Source organism: Lepidochelys kempii, chromosome 24 (genome assembly GCF_965140285.1).
Source record: "Lepidochelys kempii isolate rLepKem1 chromosome 24, rLepKem1.hap1, whole genome shotgun sequence".
NCBI lineage: Eukaryota > Metazoa > Chordata > Testudines > Cheloniidae > Lepidochelys > Lepidochelys kempii.
Window position 1 is genome coordinate 9,458,970 of NC_136403.1, and position 15,788 is coordinate 9,474,757.

General features: G+C 52.1%; 1 protein-coding gene across 1 annotated transcript; it reads left to right on the plus strand.

Moving 5' to 3' along the window:
* The first annotated feature begins 5,445 nt into the window (after positions 1 to 5,445).
* Positions 5,446 to 12,618, plus strand: LOC140902673 (coxsackievirus and adenovirus receptor homolog). The gene is made up of 4 exons (XM_073323005.2): positions 5,446 to 5,631; positions 8,002 to 8,093; positions 9,645 to 10,007; positions 11,127 to 12,618. The coding sequence occupies exons 2-4, from the start codon at positions 8,039 to 8,041 to the stop codon at positions 11,228 to 11,230; spliced, it is 522 nt and encodes a 173-aa protein (XP_073179106.1). The 5' UTR covers positions 5,446 to 5,631; positions 8,002 to 8,038; the 3' UTR covers positions 11,231 to 12,618.
* The last annotated feature ends 3,170 nt before the right edge of the window (positions 12,619 to 15,788 follow it).

Genomic DNA, 15,788 nt, shown 5'->3' on the forward strand with positions numbered 1-15,788 from the left:
TGCGATTCTGGGACTCCGTCATGGTCACCTCTGCTGATGAGCTCTGCATGGTCACCTGCAGCTTGCCACGCTGGCCAAATAGGAAATGAGATTCAAAAGTTCGCGGTTCTTTTCCTGTCTACCTGGCCAGTGCATCTGAATTGAGAGTGCTGTCCAGAGTGGTCACAATGGAGCACTCTGGGATAGCTCCCGGAGGCCAATACCGTCGAATTGTGTCCACAATACCCCAAATTCGAGCCAGCAAGGCCAATTTAAGCGCTAATCCACTTGTCGGGGTGGAGTAAGGAAATCGATTTTAAGAGCCCTTTAAGTCGAAATACAGGGCTTCATCGTGTGGACGGGTGCAGGTTAACATCGATTTAACGCTGCTAAATTTGACCTAAAGTCCTAGTGTAGACCAGGGCTATGATTGGACCCTTAATGTATAAATTTAAACATTGATATTAAATTTGTCCTGCTTTAAAACAGATTATCTATTCTGATACTGTCTGTCCATATGTCCAGTCTCACACATGCCACTTCAGAAAGAACAATAAGCTCAAATCTCAACTGCAATTCACTTTTCAAGTGTATTTTACTCATAGTAAATGGGTTTGCTGTTTCCATTTTTCAGAACAAATGGGTATAACTTTTCTTAACCACTAAGTAAGTGAAGTGCTGCTTAAAGTGCTAGACTGACGGTCCTAGAAACTGAAGTTCTCTGTTTAGTTACAAAAGCTGTGGCATGATCGGAAGCAAGGCAAGTTTTCCCACTTTTTCCCACCAATGCATTGCAGCCCTATCTCAGGAAATCCTCTATACGTGGAGACACAGTCAGGCGGCTCCGTGCGCTGCCCCGTCTGCAGGTGCCACCCCTCAGCTCCCATTGGTCGGGAACCCCGGCCAATAGGAGCTGCGGAACCAGTGCTTGGAGCGGGGGCAGCGTGCGGAGCCCCCTACCTGCCCCTACATCTAGGAGCTGGAGGGGGGACATGCTGCTGCTTCCAGGAGCTGCGTGGAGCCACAAGAGGCAGGGAGCCCTTTTTAGCCCTGCTGCGCCGCAGACCAGATTTTTTAATGATCAGCGGGTCCCTTTTTGACCGGGCATTCTGGCCGGAAACTGGGCACCTGGCAACCCTAGGAGTGGGAAAGAGGGGAAGAGCAGCGAGTGACGGGGGAAGGTGAAAGAGGAGCGAACTGGGGGGGGCCTCAGGAGGAAGAGGCAGGGCAGGGGTGAGGCCTGGAGGAAGGGCTGGGACAGGGTGGAGCCTGGGCGGTGGGGGGACAAGGTGGGGCAGGGGCTCAGGGGGAAGGGGAGGTTCTGGCACTCCCCCCACCCAGCCTGCTTCAGTCCAGCCCCCTCCCAGGCAGGAACTGCTCCCTCCTGTTCCAGCTCAGCCCGCCCAATCCAGGCATTCCCCCCCAGGCCTCCTCTGTCCTTGCCCCCCTGGGACAGGCACTACCCCCCAGTCTGCTCCAGCACTGCCCCCTTCTAGACAGCCACTTCCCCCCCCCCCCACTGCAGCCTAGCCCCCCCAGCACAGGCACCTGCCCCCCCTGAATGTTCCAGCCAGGCCCCTCTGCAGGACAGGCCCTGCTCCCCCAGCCTGCTCCAGCCCACAGGACAGGGACTGCCCCATCAGCCTGCTCTGGCACTGCCCTCCACCAGCACAGGCATTGCCCCCCCAGGATAGGCACTGCCCCCCCTCAGTCTGCTCCGGCCCAGCTCCCCCAGGACAGGCACTGGCCCCCATGAATGTTCCAGCCAGGCCCCGCCGCAGGACAGGCCCTGCCCCCTGGCCCCGTCTGCTCTGGCCCAGCCACCCCCCGGGGTAGGCCTTACGTGGTGGTGCGGGGGGGTTGAATAGCTCTATGGAAAGGGGCCGGGCCAGCCTGGATGTGCCCTGGACACAGTCCCTGGAGTAGAGAATGGGGCTCGGGCTCCGAAGCCTGCTCAGGCCTTGGGCTCTCTGCCAGCTAGTGCCCACTGGGGGGGGGGGGGCAGGGTATACTTCTAGCAAGAGGGGCATTCATCCATTGAGATGCAGACTGAGACCCACCAAACTCATCACACAGACAGCTGCCAAGCAGCCCCATGGCACCAGCCGAGGCTGGGTTCACACCAGTGACCAGTCTCCCCAAGAGACGTCGGCACTCGGAGCTGCGACTGCCCTGTGCCTGTCTCACCCTGGTGCCTGGCCATGGGGCAGGGCTCTGAAGGGGCTGCGTGGTTTGGGCTGTGTCCCCGGAGGGCACTAGCTAAGGTTTATCTGGGCTGCATGGGTCCCCTGGCTGCATTAATGTGAGCAGCTGGGCCTCAGGAGCAGGCAGTGAGCCAAGAGAACACCCAGACACAGCCGGGGTTGGGCAGCCGCTTTCTCGCCAGAGCCAGAGATCCGCACAGAGACACGGGGGGGGAGGGAAGGGGGGGGGAGGGAGGGAGGGCTCCGCGCTGGACCTGGCCCATCTAGTAAAATACAGCAACGTGGCATTAGGGGAGCCTGGGGGCCAGATGGGAGGGGATAAGACAGGCAGAGCAGCCGGGAATCTGCCTGGCTCTTGTGAAAAAAGGGACGACACCACATGTCGTAGGGCGCACGGGTGGAAGCAGCCTATGCTTTGGATTGTAAGGTGCGGGGGGCACTTGCATGCGCCATATCGTTCGTGGGTGTAGGCGGCCGCACGCTGCGCTGGGTGAGTGAATGGTGCAAGGGGCAGGGAGACATGGGCTCAGTGCACCAGGCTGAAAGATGTTTGCATCCACAGGCTTCCTTCCTGCCCCTTGGCTCTCGCCCCTTAACTCCGTCATGCTTTTGCCCTTGCCTCTCTCCCCACCTGCAACGGATTGTGCCCCTTGTCTCCACTGAGCCCCAGACCCTGGCTCCAGTCGGGCGGGAGCAGCTCTGACTCTGCTATGCCCCAGTTCTTCAGGCTGGCTGTCATAAATATAAAGGGAAGGGTAAACACCTTTAAAATCCCTCCTGGCCAGAGGAAAAACCCTTTCACCTGTAAAGGGTTAAGAAGCTAGGATGACCTCGCTGGCACCGGACCAAAATGACCAATAAGGAGACAAGATACTTTCAAAGCTGCGGGGGGAGGGGGGAGAGAAACAAAGGTTCTCTCTGTCTGTGTGATGCTTTTGCTGGGAACAGAAAAGGAATGGAGTCTTAGAACTTAGTAAGTCATCTAGCGAGATATGCATTAGATTCTGTTTTGTTTAAACGGCTGATAAAATAAGCTGTGCTGAATGGAATGGATATTCCTGTTTTTGAGTCTTTTTGTAACTTAAGCTTTTGCCTAGCGGGATTCTCTATGTTTTGAATCTAATTACCCTGTAAGGTATTTACCATCCTGATTTTACAGAGGTGATTCTTTTATTTTTTCTTCAATTAAAATTCTTCTTTTAAGAACCTGAATGCTTTTTCATTGTTCTTAAGATCCAAGGGTTTGGGTCTGTGGTCACCTATGCAAATTGGTGAGGATTTTTATCAAGCCTTCCCCAAGAAAGGGGGTGTAAGGTTTGGGAGGAGTTTGGGGGGAAAGATGTTGCCAAGCGGGCTCTTTCCCAGTTATATATCTGTTAGACATTTGGTGGTGGCAGCAATAAAGTCCAAGGGCAAAAGGTAAAATAGTTTGTACTTTGGGGAAGTTTTAACCTAAGCTGGTAAGAATAAGCTTAGGGGGTTTTCATGCAGGTCCCCACATCTGTACCCTAGAGTTCAGAGTGGGGAAGGAACCTTGACACTGGCATTCAAAGGGGCCCAAGAACTTTAGGTGCCCAAATTTCCACCAGCCCCTTCACAAATCCCAGCCTAGCCGTGGTGTGGCACTAGCTGGCACAGCACAGCTGCTTTGGATTGGGCTTCTTGGCCTGCTGGAATGGTGCCGGCCGCCCCAGGTGGAAATCCTACCTGAGCTACCCCAGAGGCACCCGGCGGAGCTCTAACGCTGCTGTGGTGGTTGTGAACGCTCATTGTGCTTCTCGAGCTCTCTGATGTGAGGGGTCAGCAATTTGTTTTCCCAATGTGCACTCAGACCGGCAGCCGATGGCTCGCGGACCGGCACTGGTCCGCGGACCGCCACTTTGAGTAGCACTGGTTTAGAGAACCTGCCTTCTGGATCGCAGATGGACACACGTCTCCCTTTTGTCTGGGCACCTCGACTTCCCTTGCGATCATCCGTTCCCTCTAGCCCTCGCCTCGGGCGACAGCTTAGAGGTCACATTGTCCAAGTTCTGTGGTTCAGAGGACACTCTTCCACGGCCTCTAGGCCCTCGCCTGCTCAGCATCACTTGCAAGAGCCTGCTGCAGTCCGGAGAGTTCTGATCCCAGGCTGTCCACTGAGCGAGCAGAGCGGTTTCACTGTGAAATCGGCTAATCAACTCCAGAGTCCTGCTGCGGAACCAGATGAAAGGAAAGTGGATTCGGCTCAGATTCCTTCCTCCCACAAGCCAACCTTAGCACGAAAGTGACACGAGGCCGGTGGGTGGGCGGGCAGGTGGACAGCCTTGATCTCTGCTTGATCCGTCAGCCATGGAATTGTTCTTGGGTTCTCCACTGGGTTGTGATCCCAAACACCTGGGAGTCACATGCTTGGGGGCTGCCTTCGCAGCTGTTCAAGGCTCCCTGCGTCATTTTGCTGTTTACGGGGACGTTGATCTCCAAGCCCTGTTCCCTCAAAAAAACCCACCCTCTCTCCTGACACCCTTAGGGGTCCGTCTGGATCTACATCGGGTAAAGTTCATCCTGAGTATGTTCTAGCTACACTGCCTCCATGTGGTCTGCCCCAGCAGATTGCTGTCTCCTCTTATAGACTGGAAGCACCTTGCAGCCTGGATTTCCATGGTTTGTGTGCAACATGCAGCACAACAGGGCCCTGATCTCACTCAGGGTCTGTGCAAAATGGGGGACCCCAATCTTGGTCATGGTCTGTCCTGCACCTGGCACAATGGGGGCCCTGATCTTGCACAAGGTCTGTGCAGCACCTGGCACAATGGGGCCCTGATCTCAGCCAGGGTCTGGTCTCACCTGGCACAATGAGTGCCTGATCTTGGTTGGGGGTCTGTGCAGGGCCAGAACAATTGGGCCCTGGTCTCAGGCAGGAGCCTCTACTGCAAAACAGCCAGTTACTGACTATGATAAATTCCACGTCTGCTTAACCAGGCGCACAAAGGGGCAACTTCCACTCTGCTGAAATCAGATGAGGCCAAGCTGAGCCGTACCCATGATGTGTCTGACTCATGACCCTTTTCTGTGCAGGGGCAGGAGGTCCCTGGGTTCACAAGGCACTGGGCTGAGAACCAGCAGCTCATTTCAAGTGATCTGGTCAGCTGCCATCGGGTGGGAACAGCTCTCTGTTCCTAACAGCCTGAGCTGCATTTGCTCCAGCAGCTGGGCTGTGGGACACAACTGTCGGCACTTCAGATAACCCATATGATGGATTTGACACTTGGGATGTGAGGAGGGGCTATGGGTGGTGTGACTCAGGATGCCCGCCCAGTATAATCATGCCAAGCTGGACTCACTTGCCAACTTGCATGCCAGGAGAGGCAAGGAGGTGAATGGGCTGTGTGATATGGAGAGAAAGAAGAGAAACTTACATTGCACAGTGGAGATTGCTGATCTGTGAGAAACGGAGAACAACATCCTGCAGGTGAGATAGATCTAATCTAATCTATCTATCTATCTATCCCCATACACTCTATCTATCTATCTATCTATCTATCTATCCCCATGCAAATGTTAGGAACCATTAGGAAAGGGATACATAAGAACGGCCACACTGGGTCAGAGCAAAGATCCATCCAGCCCAGTATCCTGTCTTCCAACAGTGGCCAGTGCCAGGTGCCCCAGAGGGAATGGACAGAACAAGTAATCCATCCCCTGTTGCCCATTCCCAGCTTCTGGCAAACAAAAGCTAGATAATAAGACAGAAAATATCATATTACCTTTATATAAATCCATCGTACACCCACATCTTGAATACTGTGTGGTGATCTGGTTGTCCCATCTCAAAAAAGATATATTGGAATTGGAATACGTACAGAAAAGGTAAAAAAAAAAAATTATTAGGGGTATAGAACAGCTTCTGTATGAGAAGAGGTTAAAAGTATGGGGACTTTTCAGCTTGGAAAAGTGACGACTAAGGGGCGATATGATAGAGGTTTATATAATCTTGACTGGTGTGGAGAAAGTGAATAAGGAAGGGTTATTTACTCCTTCTCATAGCACAAGAACAGGGGTCACTCAATGAAATTAACAGGCAGCAGGTTTAAAACAAACAAAAGAAAGGCATTTTTCACACAATGCACAGTCAACCTGTGGAACTCCTTGCCCCGGGACGTTGTGAAGGCCAAAACTATAACAGCGTTCAAAAAAGAACTCGATACGTTTCTGGATGATAGGTCCAGGATGGACAGGGATGCAACCCCATCCTCCCTAGCCTCTGTTTGCCAGAAGCTGGGAGTGGACAAGGGGGGATGGTTCACTCAATGATTGCCTGATCTGTTCATTCCTTCTGAAGCACCTGGCATTGCCATTGTCAGAAGACACGATACTGGGCTTGATGGACCATTGGTCTGACCCAGTATGGCTGTTCTTATGTTCTTATATTCTTAAATCTATCTATCGTCACTGCAGTATCTCAGTGCGTCCCCAGGAAGTCGATATCCATCAGGAATCCCAATGCATTTTCTGTGCTGCTTGCTTTATTCTGGCATGATTTTTATTTAAAAAATACAAAAGCATTCTTGACTTATTTTTCGAGAGAAATCCTCAAACCAACTCGTCCTCCCCTGTCCCCCTGCCCAGTGGGCAAGACCAGCTGTCCCACAGGAACGCAGCCAGTAGTTGTAGCCTTGTTGGTTCTCCAGAAATGCAAACAGATTAGCCTGTGGCTTCATGCTCTCAGCTTCCCTTTGCTTTCTTTAAATGTTGACACTGAGTTTAGCTTGTTCCTAGCGGCATTTTCAGGCTGGGTCACGGGGGCAGCTCCAGGTTGGTATCTGCCTTTTCATGGAGGGGAGAACCTTTTTTGCATTGGTTTACCTGTTGCTGGATTTGAACCAGGTGTTCGCCATGGATTAGCGTAATTGAATATTTGCTATGGAGGCTTGGCACTATTCGATTTTCATTTTTTGGCCATTTCTGTGGATAATATTGATGGTTATTTTAAAGCAATTTTTAGGTTTATTGATTTAGATGGTCACAGTTGCAGGAAACTGCAGTGATTTGAAGTCGCAGGGTCCTCGCCTCAGCACCTCCGTGCTCCCAAAATGAACACGTTATAGGGAGCATGGGCGGAGGCCAGCTCCCCCCCCCATCTAAACAGGCCCTGCTCCAACTCTGGTAATGCCAGCAAACATCGTGATTTACATGAACGTGGCCAATACATTCTCAAGCAGTATTTTTCTTATTTTGCTTCTCTGTTAATATCGGTGAAAATGTTTTTGCAGTGGTTTGTGAGTATCTAGTGAAATCAGCATTTGCTGACATTTACTGATAACAGTAAAAACTTTCCAAGCCTACTCATATGATCTGTAACCTATTCAGAGAGGATGAAAATCACTGATAAGCTATTGAGACAGATGCCAGCTGGATGGAATTTCTCTATGTAGCCATGCTGGAAACTGGCTTATCTCGCTTTGCCAGGTAGGAAGGAAGCAAGAAGAATTTGCCCCCAGTCAGCCTCTGCTGCGTTGAGAGGGGAGGGAAGTTGGTAGGGGCCGGAGAGGAATCACTGCCCTATTGGAGAGTGTGGTGGGAGGGAGTGAATGATGGTGGGCGGTATGGAAAAAACTCCCACTGCTATTTCCAGATTCTTCTTAGGATCCAGATATGTCCTTCCCCGGGCTGCATCTGAGCTTTGCAGCTGTCCCTGGTCTCTGATCTTGGAGGGAGGGGCTCACCCATCGAGACCAGGACTACTCCCTGGTGTAGTTTGCTTGGGGTTTTGCTGGCTCAGCCAGGTTCCCCTCCTGTTTGCATGTAGTGACCCCTTCTGCCTTTCTTTTCCCTCTCTCAGGTCAGGGGGAGCAGAGCTGCCATAACAGCCGGTGGAGATGGGGCGTGATCTGTTGCACCTGGGTTTCCTCATCACAGTTGTCCAGCAGCTAGGTAAATACTGGAAGTGTCACCGCACGGCTGTTCTGTCTGTGTGGGATTGGGATGGGGGTCTCAAATGGGTTGGGGTCCTTCTCTAGAGCCCAGCACGCAGGGACCTCAGAGTGCTCTGCAGACAGTAGTTAACAACGCCTCTATTCTATTCTATTCTATTCAGGTTCGTGCCCATCACCGTGGTACCTGATCAACTCACAACCTCCCTGGGAGGCAGCTTAATATTAGAGTTGGTTGACATTTTGAAACAGAATTTTTCTGCTGTTGTCCAAAACCAGCCCGGTCACGTTCTTCTCTACCAGACCTGGCCTAGTCACAGAGCTCACTTACCCACCCCAGCTGTGCTCGTCAGCATAAGATCTTTTAATTCTCTGCCAGGTATGGCTGGGGCTAGTTGAAATAAGGTGTTTTACACACTGCGCCACCTAATGGCTGAACACTACAATACGGTTTAACGTTCCATTACGTCTCCCCCTTCTAAGTTCTACATTCCCATCATTTACCATAGTTTCCCGGCCACGCTCTCTTTGAAGTTCAGTACGGATCAGGCCGTTGAGTGTCTCTGAATCGTGCTGGTTTCCTAATTACAGAACCTGAACATGGAACAACTGGGTCATCTGGCTGTCCGTTAGTTACGACTGGCTCTGGTCGGTTTGGAATCCTTGAGCCTTCTTCGTGTTCTGCATCTGCCACCTGTAGAGTTTACTCTGTTGATTGTTCCTGCTGAGGAACAAAGTGTGGGTGTTGATGGTTTCTGCTGAACTCTCCACCGTCTGTCTTGATCACATATGATCTAGGCACAGAATTCTTTTTCTTTAGGACAGCTGGCGTTGTGCATCCTTTTTCTCCATCCGATTTGGCATGAATATGGTCACCAGGTTCTAGACCTGGCAGTTCTCTAACTGAGCGAGGTCTGTTGTATACGTGTTCCTAAGCTCTCTTAGCGTTTTTTATCTGGTTTGAGACAAGGAACGTGGGCCCTGGTCATTGCAGATCCCCTTGTGCCTTTCCTCCAGGCCAGGCTCTTCACGTCAGTGCCCTGATTCCCAGCTCAGCCTCCTTCCCCCACCCCCATCTCCATTTGGACCCAGGTTTCTTCTACACTTCGTTTTGCTCGGTGGTGTTGTGCACAGATGAGCAGCGATCATCTCCCACCCAGGGGTGGCTGCCTGTCTGGGGTGGTTGGAGTGACTCTCAGGCTGAGTGCATGGTTGGTAAAGCACGGAGGGCTCCTTCGGGTGAAACGGGAGTGCTTCAGTAAGCTCTGTTCTGCTTGCATTGTTCCATTAAATCCTCTGGCCGTTAATTCAATCCCTTCATGTGTGTCTTCTCCATGGAGTTATTTGATGAGGGGAGAGGGGCACAGCCCTGGGCTGACTGGCTTACTGGGATGTTGCAGTTCTGGTGCCATGGTGGTGGTGGTGACAAGGCCGTAGGACAGGCTCAGTAGTAGCCAGAGGCCCGGGTCAGGATCAGCTTCAGGTGGGTACCGACAGCATTAGACATGGCTCCTGCTCACCAGGGTTGTGACTTTGCTCTGCTATTCCCTAGCCTGCCCGGCTGAGCCATGTGGGAACACCTCCCACACCCAGCTGCAGGCCCAGGTCGGGGAGAACATCTCCATGAGTTGCCCCTTCTCAGTCTACGATCCCAGAAAGGTCTCAACGGTCATGTGGAACTATCGGAGCCAGACCAATGAAACCAACCTCTACATGAGCAGCAATGGGAGCGAGAATTGCTCACACTACAGGCCACGCTTCGAGGGCAGGACGTGGGTTAACGCCACAGGGCTGGCCCATGGCGACGCCACCCTGCACCTTGCCGGAGTCACAGCGTCCGACCAAGGGAACTTCTCCTGCTATGTGGGCCTGGGCTACGACTGCGTGTCTGTGGAGGTGCAGCTCTGGGTCAGCGGTAAGTAGGAGGGAGGGGCGAGGAGGCACGTGTTGGGCGGAGAGGCCTCTGGGCCACCTCGGCTTTTGGATTCAGCCTTGGGGAGAAGAGAATGAGAATCTGAGAGCTGAGTGTCCATTTGGGCTCATCCCCACCCCCAGTGGGCGTCATACGGCCTGACTGAACCTGGCAGCATGTGTGTAGCAGGGAGCCAGGCCCTTTCTATGTACAAACACGGCCCCTGCTTCCCAGAGTATCTGAGTTGCTCCCCATCCTTAATCCCAGCCCCCTTGTGAGGGTGGGCCGGGCTGTCTCCCCCATTGCACAGCTGGGAAACTGAGGCACAGAGCTACGCAAGGGATGTCTGCATTGCACGCAGCATGCGGAATTGCAGCCCCTGGAGACATCCCCGCACTAGTGGGGAAGCAATGGCAGCCAGGGCTGTATAAGCTGGGACCCTGCAGGTCAACTTGGGTGGTGAGCCCATGCTGCCAGGATGTGAACTAGCTAGAGTCAGCTCCCTTGGGTTTGTCAACATGTGCTGCAGTTCTGCCCCCTGATGGCAGGACAGCCCTACCCTAGGGGGTCTGTGGCAGAACAGGGAATTGAACCTTGATCTCCCAAGTCTCTGGCTAGTGTCCGAACAGTGGGGCACCCTGCCTCTCGTCCTGCTCGTGGTGGGTCCGTGGTCGCACGGGCCCCATGCTATGACATGGCACCGACGCACCATGATGCCCGGTTGACGCGCGGGCTGATGACATGCCAATAGTGTGACATCCCATCAGACAAATCCCCAGGGCCTGGCGAGGGGCAGCTCTGTGCGATGCCAGCGCAACATGGCATGGCAGTGCAGACACAGAGCCCCCAGATGCAATGACTTGGGGAGGAGGCAAAGTCCCAGAGGCCACCACCCTGTGCAAACAGCCCTCTGCATGTGCCTGCAGAACGTCTGCCAGGGGCTCTGGCAGTGAAGCCCCAGCGGCTGAAGAGCAAGCTGGCTGGCATAAGACGTCTGCTAAACAGGAGCTTTGCTGGCGTAGATTCTGGGTTCGGGGACTCCCCATGAGCCAGCAGACCAGTTTGCTCCCCACCAATCTGGGAAGCCTCGAGTGGATCAAACCTTTTCCTTCTTCTTTGCAGAACATCATCAAGAGTCTAGGTTGGAACTAAACTGCGGGCTCGCTGCCATCTGCTTCTCTGGCCTGTTGCTTTCCCTTGCTGCAGCAGTTACCCTGTGCGTGTGAGCGCAGGGACGGGGGCTAGGCCCCAACTGGGGCATGGCTGTGAAACACTCGGAAGCCTCCGTGTGATCAAAGGGGACAGCCACCTCCTTGAACACGCCAGCCTCTCTCACATCTCAGCGCTGCAGATGGCATGGGGCCCTCCAAGACAGGCTGGTACATGAAACATACACAGCTGGGACACTGAACGCTTGTCTACACTGAAACTCTACCCTGGTGCCGCTATGCTTCAGTGTAGGCACCACCTGTGCCGACGGGAGGGGTTGTCCCATCGCTGCGGATAATCCACCTTCCCGAGTGATGGTAGCCAGGTTGATGGAAGAAGTCTCCTGTTGGCCTAGTGCTGTCTACACGGGGAGTTAGGTTGGCTTAACTGTGCCGCTCAGGGCTGTGGATTTTTCACATAGCTGGGCAACGTAATTATGACAACCTAAATTTCTTTTTTAGACCAGGCCTTAGGGTCCTGCATTGCTCCTAGCAAGGCACAGAGGAAGCCAGCTTACCAGTGTCCAGTATTTCCCGGCATGAAGGATTTTTTTGCAGATGACTCTGTGCCTCAATGAGTTTATTATAATGCAAAACTGGACAAGCGGCATTGAGGGTCACGTTGCCCCGAAGAACTCGGAGGGTGGCGGTTCTCTTCCAGCTTCTCTTCCAGCCAGAAACTGAGTGCTTGTCCCACAGGACCATTTCTTCCTTGTAAACACAGAGCGAACTCGAATCCCACAGTATTCCCACAAGCCCCGTCTCCAAATCCAAGCTGTTAAAGGGCATGCCCCGAGATTTACTGGTCCCTTGCCACTCATTTATTCTCTCTCAGACAGACTTCACTCAGCTGGCTTTATCAGAGAGTGCCCTTCTGTGATAAATGAAGCTCCCTTTTATGGACACTCAGCCAGCCAGTAGATATAAAATTCCTCTTAGGAGCTGTTCTCTAATTGCTCTACCTCTAAAGGGTTAAAAAGTCTCAGTGTTATGAGTAGGTAAAAGGAAGTGAGTGGGCACCTGTCCAAAAGAGCCAATGGGAAGGCTAGAACGTTTGAAAATTGAAACAAGGCTCCCCTTTTGTCTGTCTGGGGTTGTTCCCTGGGGAGAGGTGGACAGGGCAGAGCTGTGCTGTAAGAGCTTGGGCCAGGTATGAAAAAAACCATCAGTATCATACCTAGAAATTACTCATTTAAAAACCTCAGGTATGTAAGTAGACCAGGAAATGTCCAGGAAGACGCGATTAGGTTTATCCCTTTTATTTTGTTATGGCTTGTGGATTCCTCTGTGCTAACCCCAGGTGCTTTTTGTTTTGCTTGTAACCTTTCAGCTGGACCTCAAGAGAGCTATTCTTGAGGTTAATCCTTCTAGGGTTGTTGTTTTTTAATCTAGCAAATGCCTGAGTTCCCAGATGTATTTTGTTTCTTTTTTTTTATTAATAAAATTTACCTTTTTTAAGAACAGAATTGAATTTTTTGTGTCCTAAGAGGTTTGTGCCCATGTTGTTTAAATTAGCAGGTGGCAACAGCTGATTTCCCCCCCTTTTTTTTTCTTTCTCAGCTTTTCCCCGGAGGGGGCGTGAAAGGGCTTGAGGGTATCCCACAGGAAGGAACACCCAAGTGAATCTTCCTGGGCTCTCAAAGGGGTTCTGCACTTGGGGAGCAGCAGCATCTACCCATCCAAGGTCAGAGAGAAGATGTAACCTTGGGAGTTTAACGCTTGGAGTGGCCAGTATTAATTTTTAGAGTCCTTGCAGCCCCCACCTTCTGCACTCGCAGTGCCAGAGTGGGGAATCAGCCTTGACACCCTCCATCCAGCTCACCCCCCGCAGGACCTTCTGGAGTTTGGAAATGTGCTGTCTGCACGTTGCGTGCTGAGAGTGTGCCAGGGATGGGGGTTTGTGCCAAGGCAGCAGCTCGTCTGTAGTTACCAGGCGTTCCGATGGGCGAGGGGGAAACCTGGGATATTCCAGCTGTCCCCAGAGACGTTCTTGGGACAGCGGGACGTTGCATGATGAAGCAGGCCGGGTTGTCTCTTTGCTGCTCTTGGGAGCTGCTGTCCGTGCCACGGGAACACTAACCTGCGAATTCCTCTGCTTTCTGTGCTGTGGATCCGTACAGCGGGGGACCGTCCGCTTCCTCTCTGCTCCATGCCAGGGGGGTGAGATAGAGGGATCTAAAAGGATTCACTAGCTCTCCACTGCCCCCCACTCTGCTACTGAGGGGGAGATGTAATGGGGGAAACTCAGTCTCCCTGGCTTTTGCTCTATCTACCAGCGGGATCCCAAGAACCCACTCATTCTGGCTGTCTCCTATATCCTGGGATCTAAAGGGACCAGCTCAGCCTGTCTGCTCGGTCCCACGAGGGGATGGACGGCAGGGTTGAAATGATTGACTTGGTCCCACTGCCATAACACCCCAGGAGTGAGGAGCCATGTGCTGAGATCGGAGTGTCACCCCCTGCGGTCTGTAGTTGAGAACGACACCAGACAGACAAACTGAGACAGTCGGAGCAGGAAACCTCATGAAAGAACCGGCCAAACCAGGAATGGTTCAGCCTCTTGGCAACAGCGTCAGGGTGAGGGGGACACATGCCAGCTCCACCCCACCCCCTGCCATGTGCGCTCCCTGGGTGGGCAGAGGCCCTCACCATGGTGTGGTGCCCAGGCAGGCTGAAAGTTTCTTTGTGTTTACAAAATGGAAATGTCACCCCCAGATTTCCACTTTTGTCAAAAATATTGTCAAAAATAAAAAAAGGATTTTTGGGGGGACAAAAGTGGAAAAAATGTCTTGTTTTAATAGAATTCCTTTGGGGGTGGGGGCGGGAAATAAATCAATTTCCCAACTAGTTCTATGTCACGCCTGGCGTTTGCGTGTAGATGTGTGTGCATGTGCATTGGTGTATGTGCATGTAAATGCATGTTGCAAAAAAAGCGAACATCATTCTGGGCTGTATTAGCAGGAGCGTTGTAAGCCAGACACAAGGAGCAATTCTTCCGCTCTACTCCGCGCTGCTTAGGCCTCAACCGGAGTATTGTGTCCAGTTCTGGGCGCCACATGTCTGGAAGGATGTGGACAAATTGGAAAGAGTCCAGAGAAAAGCGCCAACAATGATGAAAGGTCTAGAAAACATGACCTAGGAGGGAAGAATGAAAAAAACTGGATTTGTTTAGTCTGGAAAAGAGAAGACTGAGAGGGGACATGAGAGGAGTTTTCAAAAGCATAAAGGCTCGTTACAGGGAGGAGGGAGGAAAATTGTTTTTCTTAACCTCTGAGGCTAGGACAAAAAGCAATGGGCTTAAATTGCTGCAAGGGAGGTTTAGGTTGGACATTAGGAAAAACTTCCTATCTGTCAGGCGGGTTAAGCACTGGAATAAATTGCCCAGGCAGGTTGTGGAATCTCCATCATTGGAGATTTTTAAGAGCGGGTTGGACAATCACCTGTGAGGAATAGTCTAGATCATACTTAGTCCTGCCATGAGTGCAGGGCACTGGACTAGATGACCTCTCGAGGTCCCTTCCAGTCCTATGATTCTATATATGTATATGCATATGTCACCGAGTCTCTGGGCGATGCTCTGGAACTGCTCCCTACATAGCCAGTCAGGACTCTGGGGAAGTCTCCTTTCTGTGAGCTGTGAAAGTAGAATGAATTATATTGAAATTATAATTCATTAAAGAAATGCTACTTGAAGGGTTTGTTGAAATATAGTTGTCAGGAAGAGAAACGTTAAGGAGTGTGAGACAATGGGTCCTGAAACTAATTAACTTAGAGCTCCTACTGAGCTAGGAGATTGGTAAACGTTAGTATGCAAATAAGATATGTATGTATGTTTGTCAGTTTCTGCTTTCTTTTGTCTCTTATGTTAAATTGGCTTTGGCTTAGCTGTATAAATAAGTTATCTTGAGCCTCAGAGGGGGGCTCACATCTGGGTGCATTAGCAAAGCGCTTTGCTAATAAACAGAGTGGTATGACAAATTATGTGAGTCCTGAATCTGACTTTGACAGAGCAGACTGTCTTCAGGACACACAGCTCACACAGCTTCCACCTTCCTGGGTCTGACCTCGGAGCATTCAGCATCCTCTGCCCCTCTGTGCACTTCCCCCAGCGAGTCCGCCCAGGAGGGCTCCTGGGGAAGCCAGAGGGTCCTGCACCCCGACTTCGCAGTGAGACGTGACTCTCAGACAGCCAGTAAAACAGAAAGTTTATTAGATGACAGGGACATGGTCTAAAACAGAGTTTGCAGGTGCAGAGAACAGGACCCCTCAGCTGGGTCCATTTTGGGGGGCAGCGAGCCAGACAACCACGTCTGCACTTCACTCCATGAGCCAGCCAGCCCCAAACTGAAACGCCCTCCAGCCCCTCCTCCTCTGGGCTTTGTTCCTTTCCCAGGCCAGGAGGTCACCTGATCCCCTTGTTCTCCAACACTTTAGCTCTCACCTTGCAGGGCGGAAGGGCCCAGGCCATCAGTTGCCAGGAAACAGGGTGCTGGCCATTCTCTGTGTCCAGACCCCTGCACACACCTGCCCTCTAGGGCTCTGCAATGATCATACACCCTTACCCCACCACCTAGAT